This window comes from Manacus candei, unplaced genomic scaffold (assembly GCF_025592945.1).
Source record: "Manacus candei isolate 608988 ecotype Guabito, Panama unplaced genomic scaffold, ASM2559294v1 h1tg000324l, whole genome shotgun sequence".
NCBI lineage: Eukaryota > Metazoa > Chordata > Aves > Passeriformes > Pipridae > Manacus > Manacus candei.
In genome coordinates, this window is record NW_026138372.1 from 17,995 (window position 1) to 39,423 (window position 21,429).

Genomic DNA, 21,429 nt, shown 5'->3' on the forward strand with positions numbered 1-21,429 from the left:
TTTCAGATTTTTTTTCAGATTTTTTTCAAATTTTTTTCTATTTTTTCAGATTTTTTTCTATTTTATTCTGATTTTTTTCTAATTTTTTTCTATTTTTTTCTAATTTTTTCGGATTTTTTTGAAATTTTTTTCAGATTTTTTTCTAATTTTTTAGGATATTTTTTCTAATTTTTTAGGATTTTTTTCTATTTTTTTCGGATTTTTTCTCTAATTTTTTCCCCCTATTTTTTTTCTATTTTTTTTTCTAATTTTTCTTCCTAATTTTTTTCCGGTTTTTTTCCGATTTTTTTTCTAATTTTTTTCAGATTTTTTTCTATTTTTTTCAATTTTTCTAGGATTTTTTTCGGATTTTTTTCTAACTTTTTCGGATTTTGTTTGTCCTTTTTCGGATTTTTTTGTTATTTTTTTTCAAATTTTTTTCGTGGTTTTTTTTCTATTTTTTCCTGGCTTTTTTCCTAATTTTTTCGGAATTTTTTCGGATTTTTTTGTGATTTTTTTTCAGGATTTTTTCAGATTTTTTTCTGAGTTTTTCGGATTTTTTTCTAATTTTTATTCCAATTTTTTCCGATTTTTTTTCTAATTTTTTCTGATTTTTTGCTAATTTTTTTCCGATTTTTTTCTATTTTTTCAGATTTTTTTTCTATTTTATTCTAATTTTTTTCTAATTTTTTTTCCGATTTTCTCAGATTTTTTTTCTACTTTTTTCAGATTTTTTTTGGTGATTTTTTCCGGGATTTTCCAGGATTTTCAGTGATTTTTTTGGAGGTATTTTGGTGATTTTTGCGGGCGAGGAACAGAGACCCCGCCCCCGGCTCCGCCCAGAACGAGAACGCCCGCCCGGGGCTCAGCCAGGTGTGCTCACCTGGCAGGGGAGAAAAAGGGAATTTTGGGGGATTTTGGGGGATTTTTTGGAGATTTTTTTCTAATTTTTTAGGATTTTTTTCGGGTTTTTTTTTCTATTTTTTTTTTATTTTTTTTCGATTTTTTTTGAATTTTTTTGTGATTTCTTCGGGATTTTTTCCGGATTTTTTTTGTAATTTTGGGGGAATTTTTTCCTAATTTTTTCAGATTTTTTTCCTATTTTTTTCAGATTTTTTTCTCTAATTTTTTCTGATTTTTTTCTAATTTCTTTCGGATTTTTTTGTAATTTTTTTCCGATTTTTTTCGGATTTTTTTTCTAATTTTTTCGGGTTTTTTTCTAACTTTTTTCAGATTTTTTTTCAGAATTTTTTTCTAATTTTTTACGATTTTTTGGGGATTTTTTTTTTATTTTTTCCGATTTTTTTTTTGATTTTTTTTTCTACTTTTATTCCAGTTTTTTTTCTAAATTTTTCCGATTTTTTCGGAATTTTTTCCGATTTTTTTCTATTTTTTTCAGATTTTTTTCTACTTTTTTCCAATTTTTCTCTTATTTTTTCCGATTGTTTTCTATTTTTTTTCCGATTTTTTTCGGACTTTTTCTAATTTAATTTTTTTTTTCCTAATTTTTTCCGATTTTTTTCCTAATTTTTTTCCAATTTTTGGGGGATTTTTTTGGTAACTTTTTCCGGTTTTTTTCTATTTTTTTTATTTTTCTCCGATTTTTTTCCTTTTTTTCCCCAATTTTTCCCCATTTTCCCCCCATTTTTTCCCCAATTTTCCCCCATTTTCCCCCCAATTTTTCCCCAATTTTCCCCATTTTATCCCCATTTTATTCCCATTTTTTTCCCCAATTTTCCCCCATTTTCCCCCCATTTTTTCCCCAATTTTCCCCCATTTTTTCCCCAATTTTCCCCCATTTTTTCCCCATTTTTCCCCCAATTTCCCCCCATTTTTGTCCCCATTTTTCCCCCATTTTTTCCCTAATTTTCCCCCATTTTTTCCCCCTTTTTCCCCCAATTTTCCCCCAATTTTTCCCCATTTTTCCCCATTTTCCCCCCAATTTCCCCCCATTTTTCCCCAATTTTATCCCCATTTTATCCCCATTTTATCCCCATTTTATTCCCATTTTATCCCCATTTTATTCCCATTTTCCCCCCCATTTTCCCCCCATTTTTTCCCCATTTTTTCCCCATTTTTCCCCATTTTTTCCCCATTTTATCCCAAATTTTCCCCCGATTTTTTCCCAGATTTTTTCAGATTTTTTCTAATTTTTTCCTACTTTTTTCCTCCTTTTTTTCCCTGTTTTTTCCTATTTTTTCCACATTTTTTCCTCTATTTTTTCCAAATTTTTTTCCATTTTTATCCCCATTTTATCCTCATTTTATTCCCATTTTCCCCCATTTTCCCCCTATTTTCCCCCCAATTTTTATCCAATTTTTTTCCTTTTTTTCCCCTTTTTTTCCCCAATTTTTTCCCCATTTTTCCCCATTTTCCCCCAATTTTTCCCCATTTTCCCCCCATTTTTTCCCCAATTTTTCCCCATTTTCCCCCCAATTTTTCCCCCAATTTTTCCCCCAATTTTTCCCCAATTTTTCCCCATTTTTCCCCATTTTTTGCCCATTTTATTCCCATTTTATTCCCATTTTTCCCCCATTTTTCCCCCCTTTTTTTCCCTGATTTTTCCCCAATTTTCCCCCCATTTTCTCCCAGAATTTTTTCAGATTTTTCCCAGATTTTTTCTAATTTTTTTTCTGATTTTTTCCTACTTTTTTCCCCCATTTTTCCATTTTTTCCCCAATTTTTTTCCCATTTTACCTCATTTTATCCCCATTTTATCCCCATTTTATCCCCATTTTATTCCCATTTTTCCCCCATTTTCCCCCTATTTTCCCCCCAATTTTTATCCAATTTTTTTCCTTTTTTTCCCCTTTTTTTCCCCAATTTTTTCCCCATTTTTCCCCATTTTCCCCCAATTTTTCCCCATTTTCCCCCCATTTTTTTCCCAATTTTTCCCCCAATTTTTCCCCAATTTTTCCCCAATTTTTCCCCATTTTTCCCCATTTTTTGCCCATTTTATTCCCATTTTCCCCCCATTTTTTCCCCAATTTTCCCCCATTTTTTCCCCATTTTCCCCTCGATTTTTACCTGATTTTTTTTCCTTTTTTTTCCCCATTTTTTCCCCGACTTTTTCCCAGATTTTTTCTATTTTTTTTCTATTTTTTTCCTACTTTTTTCCCCCATTTTTCCCTATTTTTTCCCATTTTATTCCCATTTTATTCCCATTTTTTTCCCATTTTATTCCCATTTTTTTCCCATTTTATTCCCATTTCCCCCCCAATTTTTCCCCCCATTTTTCCCAATTTTTTCCCCATTTTTCCCCATTTTCCCCCAATTTTTCCCCATTTTCCCCCCATTTTTTTCCCAATTTTTCCCCCAATTTTTCCCCAATTTTTCCCCAATTTTTCCCCATTTTTCCCCATTTTTTGCCCATTTTATTCCCATTTTCCCCCCATTTTTTCCCCAATTTTCCCCCATTTTTTCCCCATTTTCCCCTCGATTTTTACCTGATTTTTTTTCCTTTTTTTTTCCCATTTTTTCCCCGACTTTTTCCCAGATTTTTTCTATTTTTTTTCTATTTTTTTCCTACTTTTTTCCCCTATTTTTCCCTATTTTTTCCCATTTTATTCCCATTTTATTCCCATTTTTTTCCCATTTTTTTCCCATTTTATTCCCATTTCCCCCCCAATTTTTCCCCCCATTTTTCCCAATTTCCCCCCCATTTTCCCCCCATTTTCCCCCAATTTTCCCCCAATTTTTTCCCCATTTTCCCCCCATTTTCCCCCCATTTTTCCCTTTTGCCCAAACCCGCCGTTTTTGCCCCCAAATCCTCACCGCCGGCGATGAGCACGGCCCCGGTGCCGATGATCAACCCCAGCGCCAGGAGCTTCCCCGCCGTGAACACGTCCTGCACACGCGTGGCCCAGCGCACGCTGCGGGCGTTCACCCACGTCAGCAGCACTGAAATGGGGCGAAAAATGGGGAAATTGGGAAAAAATGGGCAAAAAAACCCAAAAAATGGGAAAAAACGGGGTAAAAATGGGAAAAAATGGGGGAAAATGGGGAAAAATGGGAATAAAAGGTCCTGCACACGCGTGGCCCAGCGCACATTGTGGGTGTTCACCCACGGCAGCAGCACTAAAATGGGGCGAAAAACCCAAAATTTGGGAAAAAATGGGCAAAAAACCCAAAAAATGGGAAAAAACGGGGTAAAAATGGGGGAAAATGGGGAAAAATGGGGTAAAATGGGGGAAAAATGGGGGGAAAATGGGATAAAAGGGGGCTGTTCACCCACGGCAGCAGCACTGAAATGGGGTGAAAAACCCAAAATTTGGGAAAAACGGGGTAAAAATGTGAAAAAATGGGAAAAAACGGGGTAAAAATGGGAAAAAATGGGGGAAAATGGGAATAAAAGGTCCTGCACACGCGTGGCCCAACGGACACTGTGGGTGTTCACCCACGGCAGCAGCACTGAAATGGGGGGAAAAACCCAAAAATTGGGAAAAATGGGCAAAAAAACCCAAAAAATGGGAAAAAACGGGGTAAAAATGGGGGAAAATGGGGGAAAAATGGGGAAAAATGGGGGAAAATGGGAGGAAATGGGATAAAAGGGGGCTGTTCACCCACGGCAGCAGCACTGAAATGGGGCGAAAAACCCAAAAATTGGGAAAAAATGGGCAAAAAAACCCAAAAAATGGGAAAAAATGGGGGAAAAATGGGGGAAAATGGGGGAAAAATGGGGGAAAATGGGGAAAAATGGGAGGAAATGGGATAAAAGGGGGCTGTTCACCCACGGCAGCAGCACTGAAATGGGGTAAAAAACCCAAAATTTGGGAAAAACGGGGTAAAAATGTGAAAAAATGTGAAAAAATGGGGTAAAAATGGGAAAAAACGGGGGAAAAATGGGGGAAAATGGGAATAAAAGGTCCTGGACACGCGTGGCCCAACGGACACTGTGGGTGTTCACCCACGGCAGCAGCACTGAAATGGGGGGAAAAACCCAAAAATTGGGAAAAAATGGGCAAAAAAACCCCAAAAATGGGAAAAAACGGGGTAAAATGGGGGAAAATGGGGGAAAATGGGGGAAAATGGGTAAAAAATGAGGTAAAAGTGGGATAAATGGGGGCTGTTCACCCACAGCAGCAGCACTGAAATGGGGTGAAAAACCCAAAATTTGGGAAAAATGGGGTAAAAATGTGAAAAAATGGGAAAAAATGGGGTAAAAATGGGGTAAAATGGGGAAAAATGGGGGGAAAATGGGGAAAAATGGGGGAAAATGGGAGGAAATGGGATAAAAGGGGGCTGTTCACCCACGGCAGCAGCACTGAAATGGGGCGAAAAACCCAAAAATTGGGAAAAAATGGGCAAAAAACCCAAAAAATGGGAAAAAACGGGGGGAAAATGGGAAAAAATGGGGGAAAAATGGGGAAAAATGGGGGAAAAATGGGGGGAAAATGGGATAAAAGGGGGCTGTTCACCCACGTCAGCAGCACTGAAATGGGGCGAAAAACCCAAAAATTGGGAAAAACAGCGAAAAAATGGGAAAAATGGGTAAAAAATGGGGGAAAATGGGGGAAAAATGGGAAAAAATGGGGGGAAAATGGGGAAAAATGGGTAAAAATGGGGGAAAATGGGGTAAAAATGGGAAAAAATGGGGTATAATGTGGGGCAAAAATGGGGTAAAAATGGGATTAAAATGGGATAAAAATGGGGGGAAATCGACAAAAAATGGGGTAAAAATGGGGCAAAAATGGGGTAAAAATGGGAAAAAATGGGGTAAAATGTGGGGCAAAAATGGGGAAAAATGGGATTAAAATGGGATAAAAATGGGGGGAAATCGACAGAAAATGGGGTAAAAATGGGGCAAAAATGGGGTAAAAATGGGAAAAAATGGGATAAAAATGGGGATAAAATGGGCAAAAAATGGGATAAAAATGGAAAAAAAATTGGGTAAAAATGGGGTAAAATGTGGGGTAAAATGTGGGGGAAAAATGGGATAAAAATGGGATAAAAATGTGAAAAAATGGGAAAAAAAGGGGAAAAAATGGGGATAAAAGGGGCAAAAAATGGGGTAAAAATGGGAAAAAAATGGGGTAAAAATGGGATAAAATGTGGAAAAAATGGAGATAAAATGGGTAAAAAATGAGTTGATAATGGGAAAAAATGGGGTGAAAATGGGGTAAAAATGGGGAAAAATTGGGGTAAAAATGGGAAAAAATGGGATAAAAATGGGGATAAAAATGGGGGGAAAATGGGGTAAAAATGGAAAAAAATGTGGTAAAATGAGGAAAAAATGGGGATAAAATGGGCAAAAAATGGGATAAAAATGACCAAAAAATGGGGTAAAAATGGGGTAAAAATGGGGTAAAAATGGGATAAAAATGAGATAAAAATGTGAAAAAATGGAAGAAAAATGGGAAAAAAATGGGGTAAAAATGAGATAAAAATGGGGATAAAATGGGCAAAAAATGGGGTGATAATGGGAAAAAATGGGATAAAAATGTGAAAAAATGGGATAAAAATGGGGAAAAATGGGGTGAAAATGGGAATGAAATGGGCAAAAAATGGGGTAAAAATGAGGTAAAAATGGGATAAAAATGGGCAAAAAATGGGGAAAAAATGGGATAAAAATGGGGATTTTGGTCGGGATTTTTTGGGGATTCCGGGAATTTTGGGGAATTTTGGGGAATTTTGGGAATTTTGGGATGACTCCCAGGGACAGGAACCTCAGCTGAGTCCCAGGTGAGTTTGGGGTCAGTTTTGGGTCAGTTTTGGGTGGTTTTGGGTCATTTTGGGGGCGTTTCAAGGCGAGTTTTCGCCATTTTTGGCCCTTTTTGGAGGGGATTTTTTGGGAATTTTTGGGAATTTTGGGATGACTCCCAGGGACAGGAACCTCAGGTGAGTCCCAGGTGAGTTTTGGGGCCAGTTTTGGGTCAGTTTTGGGTGGTTTTGGGGTCATTTCCCGGCGGTTTTTCGCCGTTTTTGGCCGTTTTCGGACGGGATTTTTTGGGAATTTTTGGGAATTTTTGGGAATTCCGGGAATTTCGGGATGACTCCCAGGGACAGGAACCTCAGCTGAGTCCCAGGTGAGTCCCAGGTGACTTTTGGGGTCAGTTTTGGGTGATTTTGGGTGAGTTTTGGATGGTTTTGGGGTCATTTCCTGGCGGTTTTTTGCCATTTTTGGCCCTTTTTGGGTGGGATTTTTTGGGAATTCCTTGAATTTTTGGGAATTTTCGGGAATTCTGGGATGACTCCCAGGGACAGGAACCTCAGGTGAGTCCCAGGTGACTCTGGGGTCAGTTTTAGGTCAGTTTTGGGTGGTTTTGGGTCATTCTGGGGTCATTTCCCGGCGGTTTTTCGCCGTTTTTGGCCGTTTTCGGACGGGATTTTTTGGGAATTTTTGGGAATTTTGGGAATTCCGGGGTGACTCCCAGGGACAGGAACCTCAGGTGAGTCCCAGGTGAGTTTTGGGGTCAATTTTGGGTCAGTTTGGGTCAATTTTGGGTGATTTTTGGATGGTTTTGGGGTCATTTCCCGGCGGTTTTTCGCCGTTTTTGGCCGTTTTCGGAGGGGATTTTTTGGGAATTTCTGGGAATTCCGGGAATTCCGGGGTGACTCACGCAGGCAGGCGGCTGCCAGGATCCTCTGGGCGGGCTCTGGGGTGCGGCAGCTGGGGAAGAGGGGCTGCAGGACGTAGTTGGCGAAGGTGAGGGCGATGACGGCCTGGTTGGTGGGGTAGATCACCAGCACCGAGATCCACAGCCGCAGGAACCTGGGAATTTTGGGGCAAAATTGGCAAAAATCGGGAAAAATGCTTGAGATCCCTGTACAGGGGGGTCTGGGGATTTTTTCCCTAATTTTGGGTGATTTTAGAGGGAAAAATGGGCCGTTTCGGGTCAATTTTCGGCTCAAAATCGCACATTTTTTGTCTGAATTTTGCCCCAAATTTGGGTCAAAATCGCCCAAAATTGGGGTCAAAATCGCCTCAAAATTCGGGTTAAAATCGCCCAAAATTTGGGTTAAAATCGTCCAAAATTTGGGTCAAAATGGCCCAAAATTTGGGTCAAAATCGCCCCAAATTTGGGTCAAAATCGCCCAAAATTTGGGTAAAAATTGGTAAAATTTGGTTCAAAATCGACTAAAATTTGGGTAAAAATCGCCCAAAATTTGGCGCAAAATCGACCAAAATTTGGGTCAAAATCACCCCAAAATTTGGGTCAAAATGGCCCAAAATTTGGGTCAAAATCGCCCAAAATTTGGGTCAAAATGGCCCAAATTTGGCTCAAAATCGCCCAAAATTTGGTTGAAAATTGGTAAAATTTGGGTTAAAATCGCCCAAAATTTGGGTCAAAATCGCCCAAAATTTGAGTCAAAATCGCCCAAAATTTGGGTCAAACTCGCCCAAAATTTGGCTCAAAATCACCCAAAATTTGGGTAAAAATCGACCAAAATTTGGGTGAAAATCGACCAAAATTTGGCTCAAAATGGCCCAAAATTTGGGTCAAAATCGTCCAAAATTTGAGTCAAAATCACCCCAAATTTGGCTCAAAATTGCCCAAAATTTGGTTGAAAATTGGTAAAATTTGGGTTAAAATCGACCAAAATTTGGCCCCAAAATCAGCTCAAAATTGCCCATTTTTACCCCAATTTCAAGTCAATTTGGAGAAATTTTGAGCTGAATTTGGGGCAAAAAGTGAGTGATTTAGAGCCAAATTTGGGGTGATTTTGAGCTGAATTTGGGTCAAAACTGGGGCAAAAAATGGGCGATTTTGAGTCAAATTTCGGGGCATTTTGAGCTGAATTTGGGAGCAAAAATGGGTGATTTTGGGTCAAATTTGGGGCAAAATTGGGACAAAAACCGGGCAATTTTGAGTCAAATTTGTGTCAAAATCGGGGTCAAAAAATGGGCGATTTTGAGCTGAATTTGGGGTAAAATTGGGCCGAAAATGGGCGATTTTGAGACAAATTTGCAGCAAAAATCGGAGATTTTAGACCAGATTTTGGGGTCAAAAATGGGTGATTTGGAGTCAAACTTGGGGCGATTTCGAGCTGAATTTGGGTCAAACTTGGGGCAAAAATGGGCGATTTTAGACCAAATTTTGGGCGATTTTAGACCAAATTTTGGGCGATTTTAGACCAAATTTTGGGTGATTTTAGGCTGAATTTGGGCAAAATTTGGAAAAAAAATGGGTGATTCTGAGTTGAATTTTGGGCAATTTTGAGTCAAATTTTGGGCAATTTTTCCCAAATTTTGGGCGATTTTAACCCGAATTTTGGGTAATTTCAGGTCAAATTTGGGGCCAAAAATGGGCAATTTTGAGCCAAATTTTGACTGATTTTGAGTCAAATTTTGGGCGATTTTGAGTCAAATTTTGACCGATTTTACCCCAAATTTTGGTCGATTTTACCCCAAATTTTGGCCGATTTTCACCCAAATTTTGGCCGATTTTCACCCAAATTTTGGCCGATTTTAACCCGAATTTTGGGCAATTTTACCCCAAATTTTGGTCGATTTTCACCCAAATTTTGGGCGATTTTGAGCCAAATTTTGAGCCGAAATTGGGGTAAAAAATGGGAGATTTTAACCCGAATTTTGGTCAATTTTACCCCGAATTTTTGGTGATTTTAACCCAAATTTTGGTCAATTTTACCCCAAATTTTGGTCGATTTTCACCCAAATTTTGGCCGATTTTCACCCAAATTTTGGCCGATTTTCACCCAAATTTTGGCCGATTTTAACCCGAATTTTGGGCAATTTTACCCCAAATTTTGGTCGATTTTCACCCAAATTTTGGGCGATTTTGAGCCAAATTTTGAGCCGAAATTGGGGTAAAAAATGGGAGATTTTAACCCGAATTTTGGTCAATTTTACCCCGAATTTTTGGTGATTTTAACCCAAATTTTGGTCAATTTTACCCCGAATTTTGGTCAATTTTCACCCAAATTTTGGGCGATATTAACCAAAATTTTGGTCGATTTTACCCCGAATTTTGGCCGATTTTACCCCAAATTTTGGTCGATTTTAACCCAAATTTTGGGCGATTTTGAGCCAAATTTTGAGCCGAAATTGGGGTAAAAAATGGGAGATTTTAACCCGAATTTTGGTCAATTTTACCCCGAATTTTTGGTGATTTTAACCTAAATTTTGGTCAATTTTACCCCGAATTTTGGTCAATTTTCACCCAAATTTTGGGTGATATTAACCAAAATTTTGGTCGATTTTACCCCGAATTTTGGCCGATTTTACCCCAAATTTTGGCCGATTTTACCCCAAATTTTGGTCGATTTTAACCCAAATTTTGGGCGATTTTGAGCCAAATTTTGAGCCGAAATTGGGGTAAAAAATGGGAGATTTTAACCCGAATTTTGGTCAATTTTACCCCGAATTTTTGGTGATTTTAACCTAAATTTTGGTCAATTTTACCCCAAATTTTGGTCAAGTTTACCCCGAATTTTGGTCAATTTTAACCCAAATTTTGGTCGATTTTAACCCAAATTTTGGCCGATTTTAACCCAAATTTTGGCCGATTTTACCCCAAATTTTGGTCGATTTTACCCTGAATTTTGGGCGATTTTGAGTCAAATTTTGGTCGAAATTGGGGTAAAAAATGGGCGATTTTACCCTGAATTTTGGTCAATTTTAACCCGAATTTTTGTCGATTTTAACCCATATTTTGGCCGATTTTACCCCAAATTTTGGTCGATTTTCACCCAAATCTTGGTCGATTTTCACCCAAATTTTGGTCGATTTTCACCCAAATTTTGGCCGATTTTCACCCAAATTTTGGCCGATTTTCACCTAAATTTTGGCCGATTTTCACCCAAATTTTGGCCGATTTTAACCCGAATTTTGGGCAATTTTACCCCAAATTTTGGTCGATTTTCACCCAAATTTTGGGCGATTTTGAGCCAAATTTTGAGCCGAAATTGGGGTAAAAAATGGGAGATTTTAACCCGAATTTTGGTCAATTTTACCCCGAATTTTTGGTGATTTTAACCCAAATTTTGGTCAATTTTACCCCGAATTTTGGTCAATTTTACCCCAAATTTTGGTCGATTTTCACCCAAATTTTGGGCGATTTTGAGCCAAATTTTGAGCCGAAATTGGGGTAAAAAATGGGAGATTTTAACCCGAATTTTGGTCAATTTTTCCCCGAATTTTTGGTGATTTTAACCCAAATTTTGGTCAATTTTACCCCAAATTTTGGTCAATTTTACCCCAAATTTTGGTCAATTTTACCCCAAATTTTGGTCGATTTTCACCCAAATTTTGGCCGATTTTCACCCAAATTTTGGCCGATTTTAACCCGAATTTTGGGCAATTTTACCCCAAATTTTGGTCGATTTTCACCCAAATTTTGGGCGATTTTGAGCCAAATTTTGAGCCGAAATTGGGGTAAAAAATGGGAGATTTTAACCCGAATTTTGGTCAATTTTACCCCGAATTTTTGGTGATTTTAACCCAAATTTTGGTCAATTTTACCCCAAATTTTGGTCGATTTTCACCCAAATTTTGGTCGATTTTCACCCAAATTTTGGCCGATTTTCACCCAAATTTTGGCCGATTTTACCCCAAATTTTGGTCGATTTTCACCCAAATTTTGGGCGATTTTGAGCCAAATTTTGAGCCGAAATTGGGGTAAAAAATGGGAGATTTTAACCCGAATTTTGGTCAATTTTACCCCGAATTTTTGGTGATTTTAACCCAAATTTTGGTCAATTTTACCCCGAATTTTGGTCAAGTTAACCCCGAATTTTGGTCGATTTTAACCCAAATTTTGGTCGATTTTCACCCAAATTTTGGTCGATTTTAACCCAAATTTTGGGCAATTTTGAGTCAAATTTTGGTCGAAATTGGGGCAAAAAATGGGTGATTTTGAGCCAAATTTTGGGTGATTTTGAGTCAAATTTTTGTCAATTTTACCCCGAATTTTGGTCAATTTTACCCCGAATTTTGGGCGATTTTACCCCGCATTTTGACCAATTTTAGGCCAAATTTTGACCAATTTTAACCCGAATTTGGGTCAATTTTACCCCAAATTTTGACTGATTTTACCCCGAATTTTGTCAATTTTACCCCGAATTTTGGTCAATTTTACCCCGAATTTTGGTCAATTTTAACCCCAAATTTTGACCGATTTTCACCCAAATTTTGGCCGATTTTGAGCCAAATTTTGGTCGAAATTGGGGTAAAAAATGGGCGATTTTACCCTGAATTTTGGTCAATTTTAACCCGAATTTTTGTCGATTTTAACCCATATTTTGGCCGATTTTACCCCAAATTTTGGTCAATTTTACCCCAAACTTTGGTCAATTTTCACCCAAATTTTTGTCAATTTTACCCCGAATTTTGGTCAATTTTACCCCAAATTTTGACCAATTTTACCCCGAATTTTGGTCAATTTTAACTCAAATTTTGGCCGATTTTACCCCAATTTTTGATCAATTTTGCCCCGAATTTTGGCCGATTTTACCCTGAATTTTGGTCGATTTTAACCCGAATTTTGGTCGATTTTCACCCAAATTTTGGTCGATTTTCACCCAAATTTTGGTCGATTTTACCCCGAATTTTGGCTGATTTTACCCCAAATTTTGACCGATTTTCACCCAAATTTTGGGCGATTTTGAGCCAAATTTTGAGCCGAAATTGGGGTAAAAAATGGGAGATTTTAACCCGAATTTTGGTCAATTTTACCCCGAATTTTTGGTGATTTTAACCCAAATTTTGGTCAATTTTACCCCGAATTTTGGTCAAGTTTACCCCGAATTTTGGTCAATTTTCACCCAAATTTTGGGCGATATTAACCCAAATTTTGGTCGATTTTCACCCAAATTTTGGCCGATTTTCACCCAAATTTTGGCCGATTTTCACCCAAATTTTGGCCGATTTTACCCCAAATTTTGGTCGATTTTCACCCAAATTTTGGTCGATTTTCACCCAAATTTTGGGCGATTTTGAGCCAAATTTTGGTCGAAATTGGGGTAAAAAATGGGCGATTTTACCCTGAATTTTGGTCAATTTTAACCCAAATTTTTGTCGATTTTAACCCATATTTTGGCCGATTTTACCCCAAATTTTGGTCAATTTTACCCCAAACTTTGGTCAATTTTCACCCAAATTTTTGTCAATTTTACCCCGAATTTTGGTCAATTTTACCCCGAATTTTGACCAATTTTACCCCGAATTTTGGTCAATTTTAACTCAAATTTTGGCCGATTTTACCCCAATTTTTGATCAATTTTGCCCCGAATTTTGGCCGATTTTACCCTGAATTTTGGTCAATTTTAACCCGAATTTTGGTCGATTTTAACCCGAATTTTGGTCGATTTTCACCCAAATTTTGGTCGATTTTAACCCAAATTTTGGGCGATTTTGAGCCAAATTTTGAGCCGAAATTGGGGTAAAAAATGGGAGATTTTAACCCGAATTTTGGTCAATTTTACCCCGAATTTTTGGTGATTTTAACCCAAATTTTGGTCAATTTTACCCCGAATTTTGGTCAAGTTTACCCCGAATTTTGGTCAATTTTCACCCAAATTTTGGGCGATATTAACCCAAATTTTGGTCGATTTTCACCCAAATTTTGGCCGATTTTCACCCAAATTTTGGCCGATTTTCACCCAAATTTTGGCCGATTTTACCCCAAATTTTGGTCGATTTTCACCCAAATTTTGGTCGATTTTCACCCAAATTTTGGGCGATTTTGAGCCAAATTTTGGTCGAAATTGGGGTAAAAAATGGGCGATTTTACCCTGAATTTTGGTCAATTTTAACCCAAATTTTTGTCGATTTTAACCCATATTTTGGCCGATTTTACCCCAAATTTTGGTCAATTTTACCCCAAACTTTGGTCAATTTTCACCCAAATTTTTGTCAATTTTACCCCGAATTTTGGTCAATTTTACCCCGAATTTTGACCAATTTTACCCCGAATTTTGGTCAATTTTAACTCAAATTTTGGCCGATTTTACCCCAATTTTTGATCAATTTTGCCCCGAATTTTGGCCGATTTTACCCTGAATTTTGGTCAATTTTAACCCGAATTTTGGTCGATTTTAACCCGAATTTTGGTCGATTTTCACCCAAATTTTGGTCGATTTTAACCCAAATTTTGGGCGATTTTGAGCCAAATTTTGAGCCGAAATTGGGGTAAAAAATGGGAGATTTTAACCCGAATTTTGGTCAATTTTACCCCGAATTTTTGGTGATTTTAACCCAAATTTTGGTCAATTTTACCCCAAATTTTGGTCAAGTTTACCCCGAATTTTGGTCAATTTTCACCCAAATTTTGGGCGATATTAACCCAAATTTTGGTCGATTTTCACCCAAATTTTGGCCGATTTTCACCCAAATTTTGGCCGATTTTCACCCAAATTTTGGCCGATTTTACCCCAAATTTTGGTCGATTTTCACCCAAATGTTGGTCGATTTTCACCCAAATTTTGGGCGATTTTGAGCCAAATTTTGGTCGAAATTGGGGTAAAAAATGGGAGATTTTAACCCGAATTTTGGTCAATTTTACCCCGAATTTTTGGTGATTTTAACCCAAATTTTGGTCAATTTTACCCCGAATTTTGGTCAAGTTTACCCCGAATTTTGGTCAATTTTCACCCAAATTTTGGGCGATATTAACCCAAATTTTGGTCGATTTTACCCCGAATTTTGGCCGATTTTACCCCAAATTTTGACCGATTTTCACCCAAATTTTGGCCGATTTTGAGCCAAATTTTGAGCCGAAATTGGGGTAAAAAATGGGAGATTTTAACCCGAATTTTGGTCAATTTTACCCCGAATTTTTGGTGATTTTAACCCAAATTTTGGTCAATTTTACCCCAAATTTTGGTCGATTTTACCCCAAATTTTGGTCGATTTTCACCCAAATTTTGGCCGATTTTCACCCAAATTTTGGCCGATTTTAACCCGAATTTTGGGCAATTTTACCCCAAATTTTGACCGATTTTCACCCAAATTTTGGCCGATTTTGAGCCAAATTTTGGTCGAAATTGGGGTAAAAAATGGGCGATTTTACCCTGAATTTTGGTCGATTTTACCCCAAATTTTGGTCGATTTTACCCCGAATTTTGGCCGATTTTCACCCGAATTTTGGGCGATTTTCAGCCAAATTCGGGGCGATTTTTGCCGGATTACTCACCCCACGAGCCCCCCGAAGACGTGGCTGACGTAGGCGTAGTCGCCCCCGGCCCTGGGGATGCAGACCCCCAGCTCGGCGTAGCAAAGGGCCCCCACGGCCGTCACGGCCCCCGTCAGCCCCCAGACCAGCAGCGCCGGGCCCACGGCCCCCGAGTGCGCCAGGACCCCCTTGGGGGCCACGAAGATCCCCGAGCCGATGATGTTCCCTGGGGGGAAAAGGGAAAAAAATGGGGTTTAATGGGGGAAAAAATGGGGTTAGAGGGGGAAAAAATGGGGTTTGGGGGGAGGAAATTTGGGTTAAAGGGGGAAAAATTGGGATTTATGGGGAAAAAATAGGGGTTTGGGGGGAGGAAATTGGGATTTAGGGTGAAAAAAAAGGGATTTATAGGGAAAAAAATGGGGTTTAATGTGAAAAAAATGGGGTTTAAAGTGACAAAATTGGGGTTTGGGGGGAGGAAATTGGGGTTTGGGAGGGGTTTGGGGGAGAAAAGGGGGATTTGGGGGGTTTGGGGCCCCCAGGACCCCCTTGGGGGCCACGAAGATCCCCGAGCCGATGATGTTCCCTGGGGGGAAGAGGGAAAAAAAAGGGGTTTAATGGGGGAAAAAATGGGGTTTGGGGGGAGGAAATTGGGATTTGTGGTGAAAAAATGGGATTTATGGTGAGAAAATAGGGGGTTGGGGGGAGGAAATTGGGGTTAGAGGGGGAAAAAGTGGGATTTAATGGGAAAAAAATGGGATTTATGGTGAAAAAAATTGGGGTTTGGGGGGAGGAAATTGGGGTTAAAGGGGGAAAAAATTTGATTTAGGGGGGTAAAATTGAGATTTATGGGGAAAAAATGGGATTTATAGGGAAAAAATGGGGTTTAATGTGAAAAAAATGGGGTTTAATGTGAAAAAAATGGGGTTTAATGTGAAAAAAATGGGGGGTTGGGGGAAAAATTGGGGTTTGGGGGGAGGAAATTGGGGTTAGAGGGGGGAAAATGGGGTTTAATGGGAAAAAAATGGGGTTTAATGGGAAAAAATGGGATTTGGGGGGAAAAATGGGGTTTAATGTGAAAAAATGGGGGTTTGGGGGGAAAAATTGGGATTTATAGGGAAAAAATGGGATTTAGGGTGAAAAAATTGGGATTTAATGAGAAAAAAAATGGGGTTCGGGGAGAAAATTGGGGTTTGGGGGGAGAAAATTTGGGTTAGAGGGGGAAAAATGGGATTTAATGGGAAAAAATGGGGTTTAATGTGAAAAAAATGGGATTGAAGGGGAAAAAATGGGGTTTAATGGGAAAAAATTGGGGTTTAATGTGACAAAAATGGGGTTTAATGTGACAAAAATGGGGTTTGGGGGGAGGAAATTGGGGTTTGGGAGGGGTTTGGGGAAGGAAAGGGGGGGATTTGGGGGAGAAAAGGGGGATTTGGGGGGTTTGGGGGCCCCAGGACCCCCTTGGGGGCCACGAAGATCCCCGAGCCGATGATGTTCCCTGGGGGGAAGAGGGGAAAAAAAGGGGTTAGAGGGGGAAAAATGGGGTTTGGGGGGGAAAAAATTGGGGTTTATGGGGAAAAAATTGAGATTTATAGGGAAAAAAATGGGATTTAGGGTGGAAAAAATTGGATTTAGGGGGGTAAAATTGAGATTTGTGGGGAAAAAAATGGGATTTATGGTGAAAAAATTGGGGTTTGGGGGGAGGAAATTGGGGTTAAAGGGGGAAAAAATTTGATTTAGGGGGGTAAAATTGAGATTTATGGGGAAAAAATGGGATTTATAGGGAAAAAATGGGGTTTAATGTGAAAAAAATGGGGTTTAATGTGAAAAAAATGGGGTTTAATGTGAAAAAAATGGGGGTTTGGGGGAAAAATTGGGGTTTGGGGGGAAGAAATTGGGGTTAGAGGGGGGAAAATGGGATTTAATGGGAAAAAAATGGGGTTTAATGGGAAAAAATGGGATTTGGGGGGAAAAATGGGGTTTAATGTGACAAAAATGGGGTTTAATGTGACAAAAATGGGGTTTGGGGGGAGGAAATTGGGGTTTGGGAGGGGTTTGGGGAAGGAAAGGGGGGATTTGGGGGAGAAAAGGGGGATTTGGGGGGTTTGGGGCCCCCAGGACCCCCTTGGGGGCCACAAAGATCCCCGAGCCGATGATGTTCCCTGGGGGGAAAAGGGAAAAAAAAGGGATTTAATGGGGAAAAAATGGGGTTTGGGGGGAGGAAATTGGGATTTGTGGTGAAAAAATGGGATTTATGGTGAGAAAATAGGGGGTTGGGGGGAGGAAATTGGGGTTAGAGGGGGAAAAAATGGGATTTATGGGGAAAAAAATGGGATTTATGGTGAAAAAAATTGGGGTTTGGGGGGAGGAAATTGGGGTTAAAGGGGGAAAAAATTTGATTTAGGGGGGTAAAATTGAGATTTATGGGGAAAAAATGGGATTTATAGGGAAAAAATGGGGTTTAATGTGAAAAAAATGGGGTTTAATGTGAAAAAAATGGGGTTTAATGTGAAAAAAATGGGGGGTTGGGGGAAAAATTGGGGTTTGGGGGGAGGAAATTGGGGTTAGAGGGGGGAAAATGGGGTTTAATGGGAAAAAAATGGGGTTTAATGGGAAAAAATGGGATTTGGGGGGAAAAATGGGGTTTAATGTGAAAAAATGGGGGTTTGGGGGGAAAAATGGGATTTAGGGTGAAAAAATTGGGATTTAATGAGAAAAAAAATGGGGTTCGGGGAGAAAATTGGGGTTTGGGGGGAGAAAATTTGGGTTAGAGGGGGAAAAATGGGATTTAAAGGGAAAAAATGGGGTTTAATGTGAAAAAAATGGGATTGAAGGGGAAAAAATGGGGTTTAATGTGACAAAAATGGGGTTTAATGTGACAAAAATGGGGTTTAATGTGACAAAAATGGGGTTTAATGTGACAAAATTGGGGTTTGGAGGGAGAAAATTGGGGTTTGGGGAAAACTGGGCCAAATTTCACCCAAAATTCCGCCCCAAAATTGCCCCAAATTTGACTCAAAATTGTCCCAAAATTGACCTAAAATTGACCTAAAATTGCCCCAAATTTGGTTCAAAATTGACCCAAAATTGACCTAAAATTGACCCAAAATTGACCCAAAATTCACCTAAAATTGCCCAAATTTGGCTCAAAATTCCCCCAAAATTGACCTAAAATTGACCTAAGATTGCCCCAAATTTGGCTCAAAATTGACCTAAAATGGACCCAAATTTGGCTCAAAATTGACCTAAAATGGACCTAAATTTGGTTCAAAATTGACCTAAAATTGCCCCAAAATTGACCTAAAATTGCCCCAAATTTGCCCCAAAATTGGCCTAAAATTGCCCCAAATTTGGTTCAAAATTGACCTAAAATTGCCCCAAATTTGCCCCAAAATCGACCTAAAATTGCCCCAAATTTGCCCTAAAACTGACCTAAAATTTCCCTAAATTTGGCTCAAAATTGCCCCAAAATTGACCCAAATTTGGCTCAAAATTTGGCTCAAAATTCCCCCAAAACTGACCTAAAATTGACCTAAAATTGCCCCAAATTTGGCTCAAAATTGCCCCAAAATTGACCTAAAATTGCCCCAAATTTACCCCAAAATTGCCCCAAATTTGCCCCAAATTTGCCCTAAAATTGACCTAAATTTGGCTCAAAATTGACCCAAAATTCACCTAAAATTGCCCCAAATTTGCCCCAAAATTGCCCATTTTTTGCCCAACTTTTGCCCCAAATTTGACCCAAAATTGCCCAAAATGGGGGGAAAAAATTGGGGATTTTGGGGGAGAAAAGTGGGATTTTAGGGGGGGAAAAATTGGGATTTTGGGGGGTTTGGGGCCAATTTGGGGGGTTTTCGGGGGGGCAAAAGGACAGGGGGGGGATCCTGGGGGGACTCCAGGAAATTTTGGGGGGGTTTTTGGGAGATTTTGGGGACTTTTGAGGGGTTTTGGGGGGATTTTAGGGGGGATTTCGAGGGACGACCCGAAGCGATTTTTGGGGCGATTTTGGGGTTTTTTTGGGGCTCGCCGAACTCGGGGGGGTCCCGAATTTTGGGGAGGGGTCCCAGAAACTCCCTGGGTGTCCCCCCAAAATTTTGGGGAATTTTGGTCCAATTTTGGTGAATTTTGGGCACTTTTTGAGGGATTTTGGGGGGGGATTTCGAGGGACGACCCGAAACATTTTTTGGGGCGATTTTGGGTTTTTTTGGGGCTCTCCGAACTCGGGGGGGTCCCAAATTTTGGGGAAGTGTCCCAGAAACTCCCTGGGTGTCCCCCAAAGATTTTGGGGAATTTTGGTCCAATTTTGGGCACTTTTGTGGAGTTTTGGGGGGGATTTCGAGGGACGACCCGAAGCGATTTTTGGGGCGATTTTGGGGTTTTTTGGGGCTCCCCGAACTCGGGGGGGTCCCAAATTTTGGGGAGGGGTCCCAGAAACTCCCTGGGTGTCCCCCAAAAATTTTGGGGTGTTTTGGTGGAATTTTGGGGCACTTTTGAGGGATTTCGGGGGGGATTTCGAGGGACGACCCGAAGCGATTTTTGGGGCGATTTTGGGGTTTTTTGGGGCTCCCCGAACTCGGGGGGGTCCCAAATTTTGGGGAGGGGTCTCAGAAACCCCTGGGTGTCCCCCAAAAATTTTGGGGAATTTTGGTCCAATTTTGGTGAATTTTGGGCACTTTTTGAGGGATTTTGGGGGGGGATTTCGAGGGACGACCCGAAGCGATTTTTTGGGGCGATTTTGGGGTTTTTTGGGGCTCGCCGAACTCGGGGGGGTCCCAAATTTTGGGGAAGTGTCCCAGAAACTCCCTGGGTGTCCCCCAAAAATTTTGGGGAATTTTGGTCCAATTTTGGGCACTTTTGTGGAGTTTTGGGGGGGATTTCGAGGGACGACCCGAAGCGATTTTTGGGGCGATTTTGGGGTTTTTTGGGGGTCCCCGAACTCGGGGGGGTCCCAAATTTTGGGGAGGGGTCTCAGAAACCCCTGGGTGTCCCCCAAAAATTTTGGGGAATTTTGGTCCAATTTTGGTGAATTTTGGGCACTTTTTGAGGGATTTTGGGGGGGGATTTCGAGGGACGACCCGAAGCGATTTTTTGGGGCGATTTTGGGGTTTTTTGGGGCTCGCCGAACTCGGGGGGGTCCCAAATTTTGGGGAAGTGTCCCAGAAACTCCCTGGGTGTCCCCCAAAAATTTTGGGGAATTTTGGTCCAATTTTGGGCACTTTTGTGGAGTTTTGGGGGGGATTTCGAGGGACGACCCGAAGCGATTTTTGGGGCGATTTTGGGGTTTTTTTGGGGCTCCCCGAACTCGGGGGGGTCCCAAATTTTGGGGAGGGGTCCCAGAAACTCCGAAGGTGTCCCCCAAAAATTTTGGGGAATTTTGGGGGAATTTTGGGGGAATTTTGGTGAATTTTGGGCACTTTTTGAGGGATTTTAGGGGGGATTTCGAGGGACGACCCGAAGCGATTTTTTGGGGCGATTTTGGGTTTTTTTGGGGCTCTCTGAACTCGGGGGGGTCCCAAATTTTGGGGAGGGGTCCCAGAAACTCCCTGGGTGTCCCCCAAAAATTTTGGGGTGTTTTGGTGGAATTTTGGGGCACTTTTGAGGGATTTCGGGGGGGATTTCGAGGGACGACCCGAAGCGATTTTTGGGGCGATTTTGGGGTTTTTTGGGGCTCCCCGAACTCGGGGGGGTCCCAAATTTTTTCGGGGGGGTTCCGAAGGGTCCCGAATTTTTTGGGGGGGGTCCCAAAATCCCCCCAAAAACTCACCCACGATGATGCCGCAGGCGCTGAGGAGCCCGATCTCCTTCTTCAAGGCCACCCCTCCCCCCCCTCTCCCCCTCCTCCTCCTCCTCCTCTTTTTTTGGGGCGAAATCCCCAAATTTCGGCTCTTTTTGGCTCCCCCCCATTTCCCCCCTCGAAGTCTTATTTTTTTCGGGGTTTTTTTAACCCTTTTTTGGGGCGGAAAAAACGCTCAAAAAGCGACTTTTCGGGGGAGTTTTTAAGTTTAAAAAAAAAGGGGATTTAAAGGGTGGGGGAGGGGGGGGGGGGGTTTTGTTTTTGGGGTAAAAAAAGGCCGAAAAAGGTTAAAAATCCAAGGGGGAAGTGAGGAGGAGGAGGAAAAGGGGGTGACCTTCGGCCTCGGGGGCCGGACTTTGGCTGGAGGAGGAGGAGGAGGAGGAGGAGGAGGAGGAAGGAAAGGGGAGGGGGGGGAAAAAAAGGGGGAGGGAAAAAAAGAGCCCTAAAAATTAAATTTAAAACCGGGAATGAAAGCCCGAAATCCCCTTAAAAATTTACCCCCAAATCACCCTAAAATTTACCCCTAATTTGCCCCAAAATTGACCCGAATCCTCCCAAAAATTACCCCGAAATTCCCCTAAAATTTAC

General features: G+C 40.4%; 1 protein-coding gene and 2 long non-coding RNA genes across 5 annotated transcripts in view; 2 read left to right on the top strand and 1 right to left on the bottom strand.

Annotated features, from left to right (window-relative positions):
• The window catches only part of LOC127465156 (large neutral amino acids transporter small subunit 2-like), a gene marked incomplete at its 5' end in the record, with an annotated part of 36,300 nt that extends 15,290 nt beyond the window's left edge, over positions 1 to 21,010 (bottom strand). The window contains 4 exons of the mRNA XM_051775656.1: positions 3,754 to 3,879; positions 7,539 to 7,690; positions 15,072 to 15,276; positions 20,812 to 21,010. Of these exons, the coding sequence (XP_051631616.1) occupies positions 3,754 to 3,879; positions 7,539 to 7,690; positions 15,072 to 15,276; positions 20,812 to 21,010 (682 nt within the window). The remainder of the gene's footprint in view (positions 1 to 3,753; positions 3,880 to 7,538; positions 7,691 to 15,071; positions 15,277 to 20,811) is intronic.
• Positions 3,896 to 5,446, top strand: LOC127465161 (uncharacterized). 2 transcript variants are annotated; one of them, XR_007901898.1, is made up of 3 exons: positions 3,896 to 4,363; positions 4,697 to 4,873; positions 5,385 to 5,446. It is a non-coding gene; the product is annotated as an uncharacterized LOC127465161 (long non-coding RNA). The 2 variants fall into 2 exon arrangements; XR_007901897.1 differs by lacking the exon at positions 5,385 to 5,446 and adding an exon at positions 5,217 to 5,355.
• On the top strand, positions 6,583 to 7,373 carry LOC127465158 (uncharacterized). Of its 2 annotated transcripts, none has more exons than XR_007901894.1 (3): positions 6,583 to 6,686; positions 6,856 to 7,015; positions 7,225 to 7,373. It is a non-coding gene; the product is annotated as an uncharacterized LOC127465158 (long non-coding RNA). The 2 variants fall into 2 exon arrangements; XR_007901893.1 differs by having other exon boundaries at positions 6,856 to 7,004; positions 7,192 to 7,373.
• Positions 21,011 to 21,429: the final 419 nt, after the last annotated feature.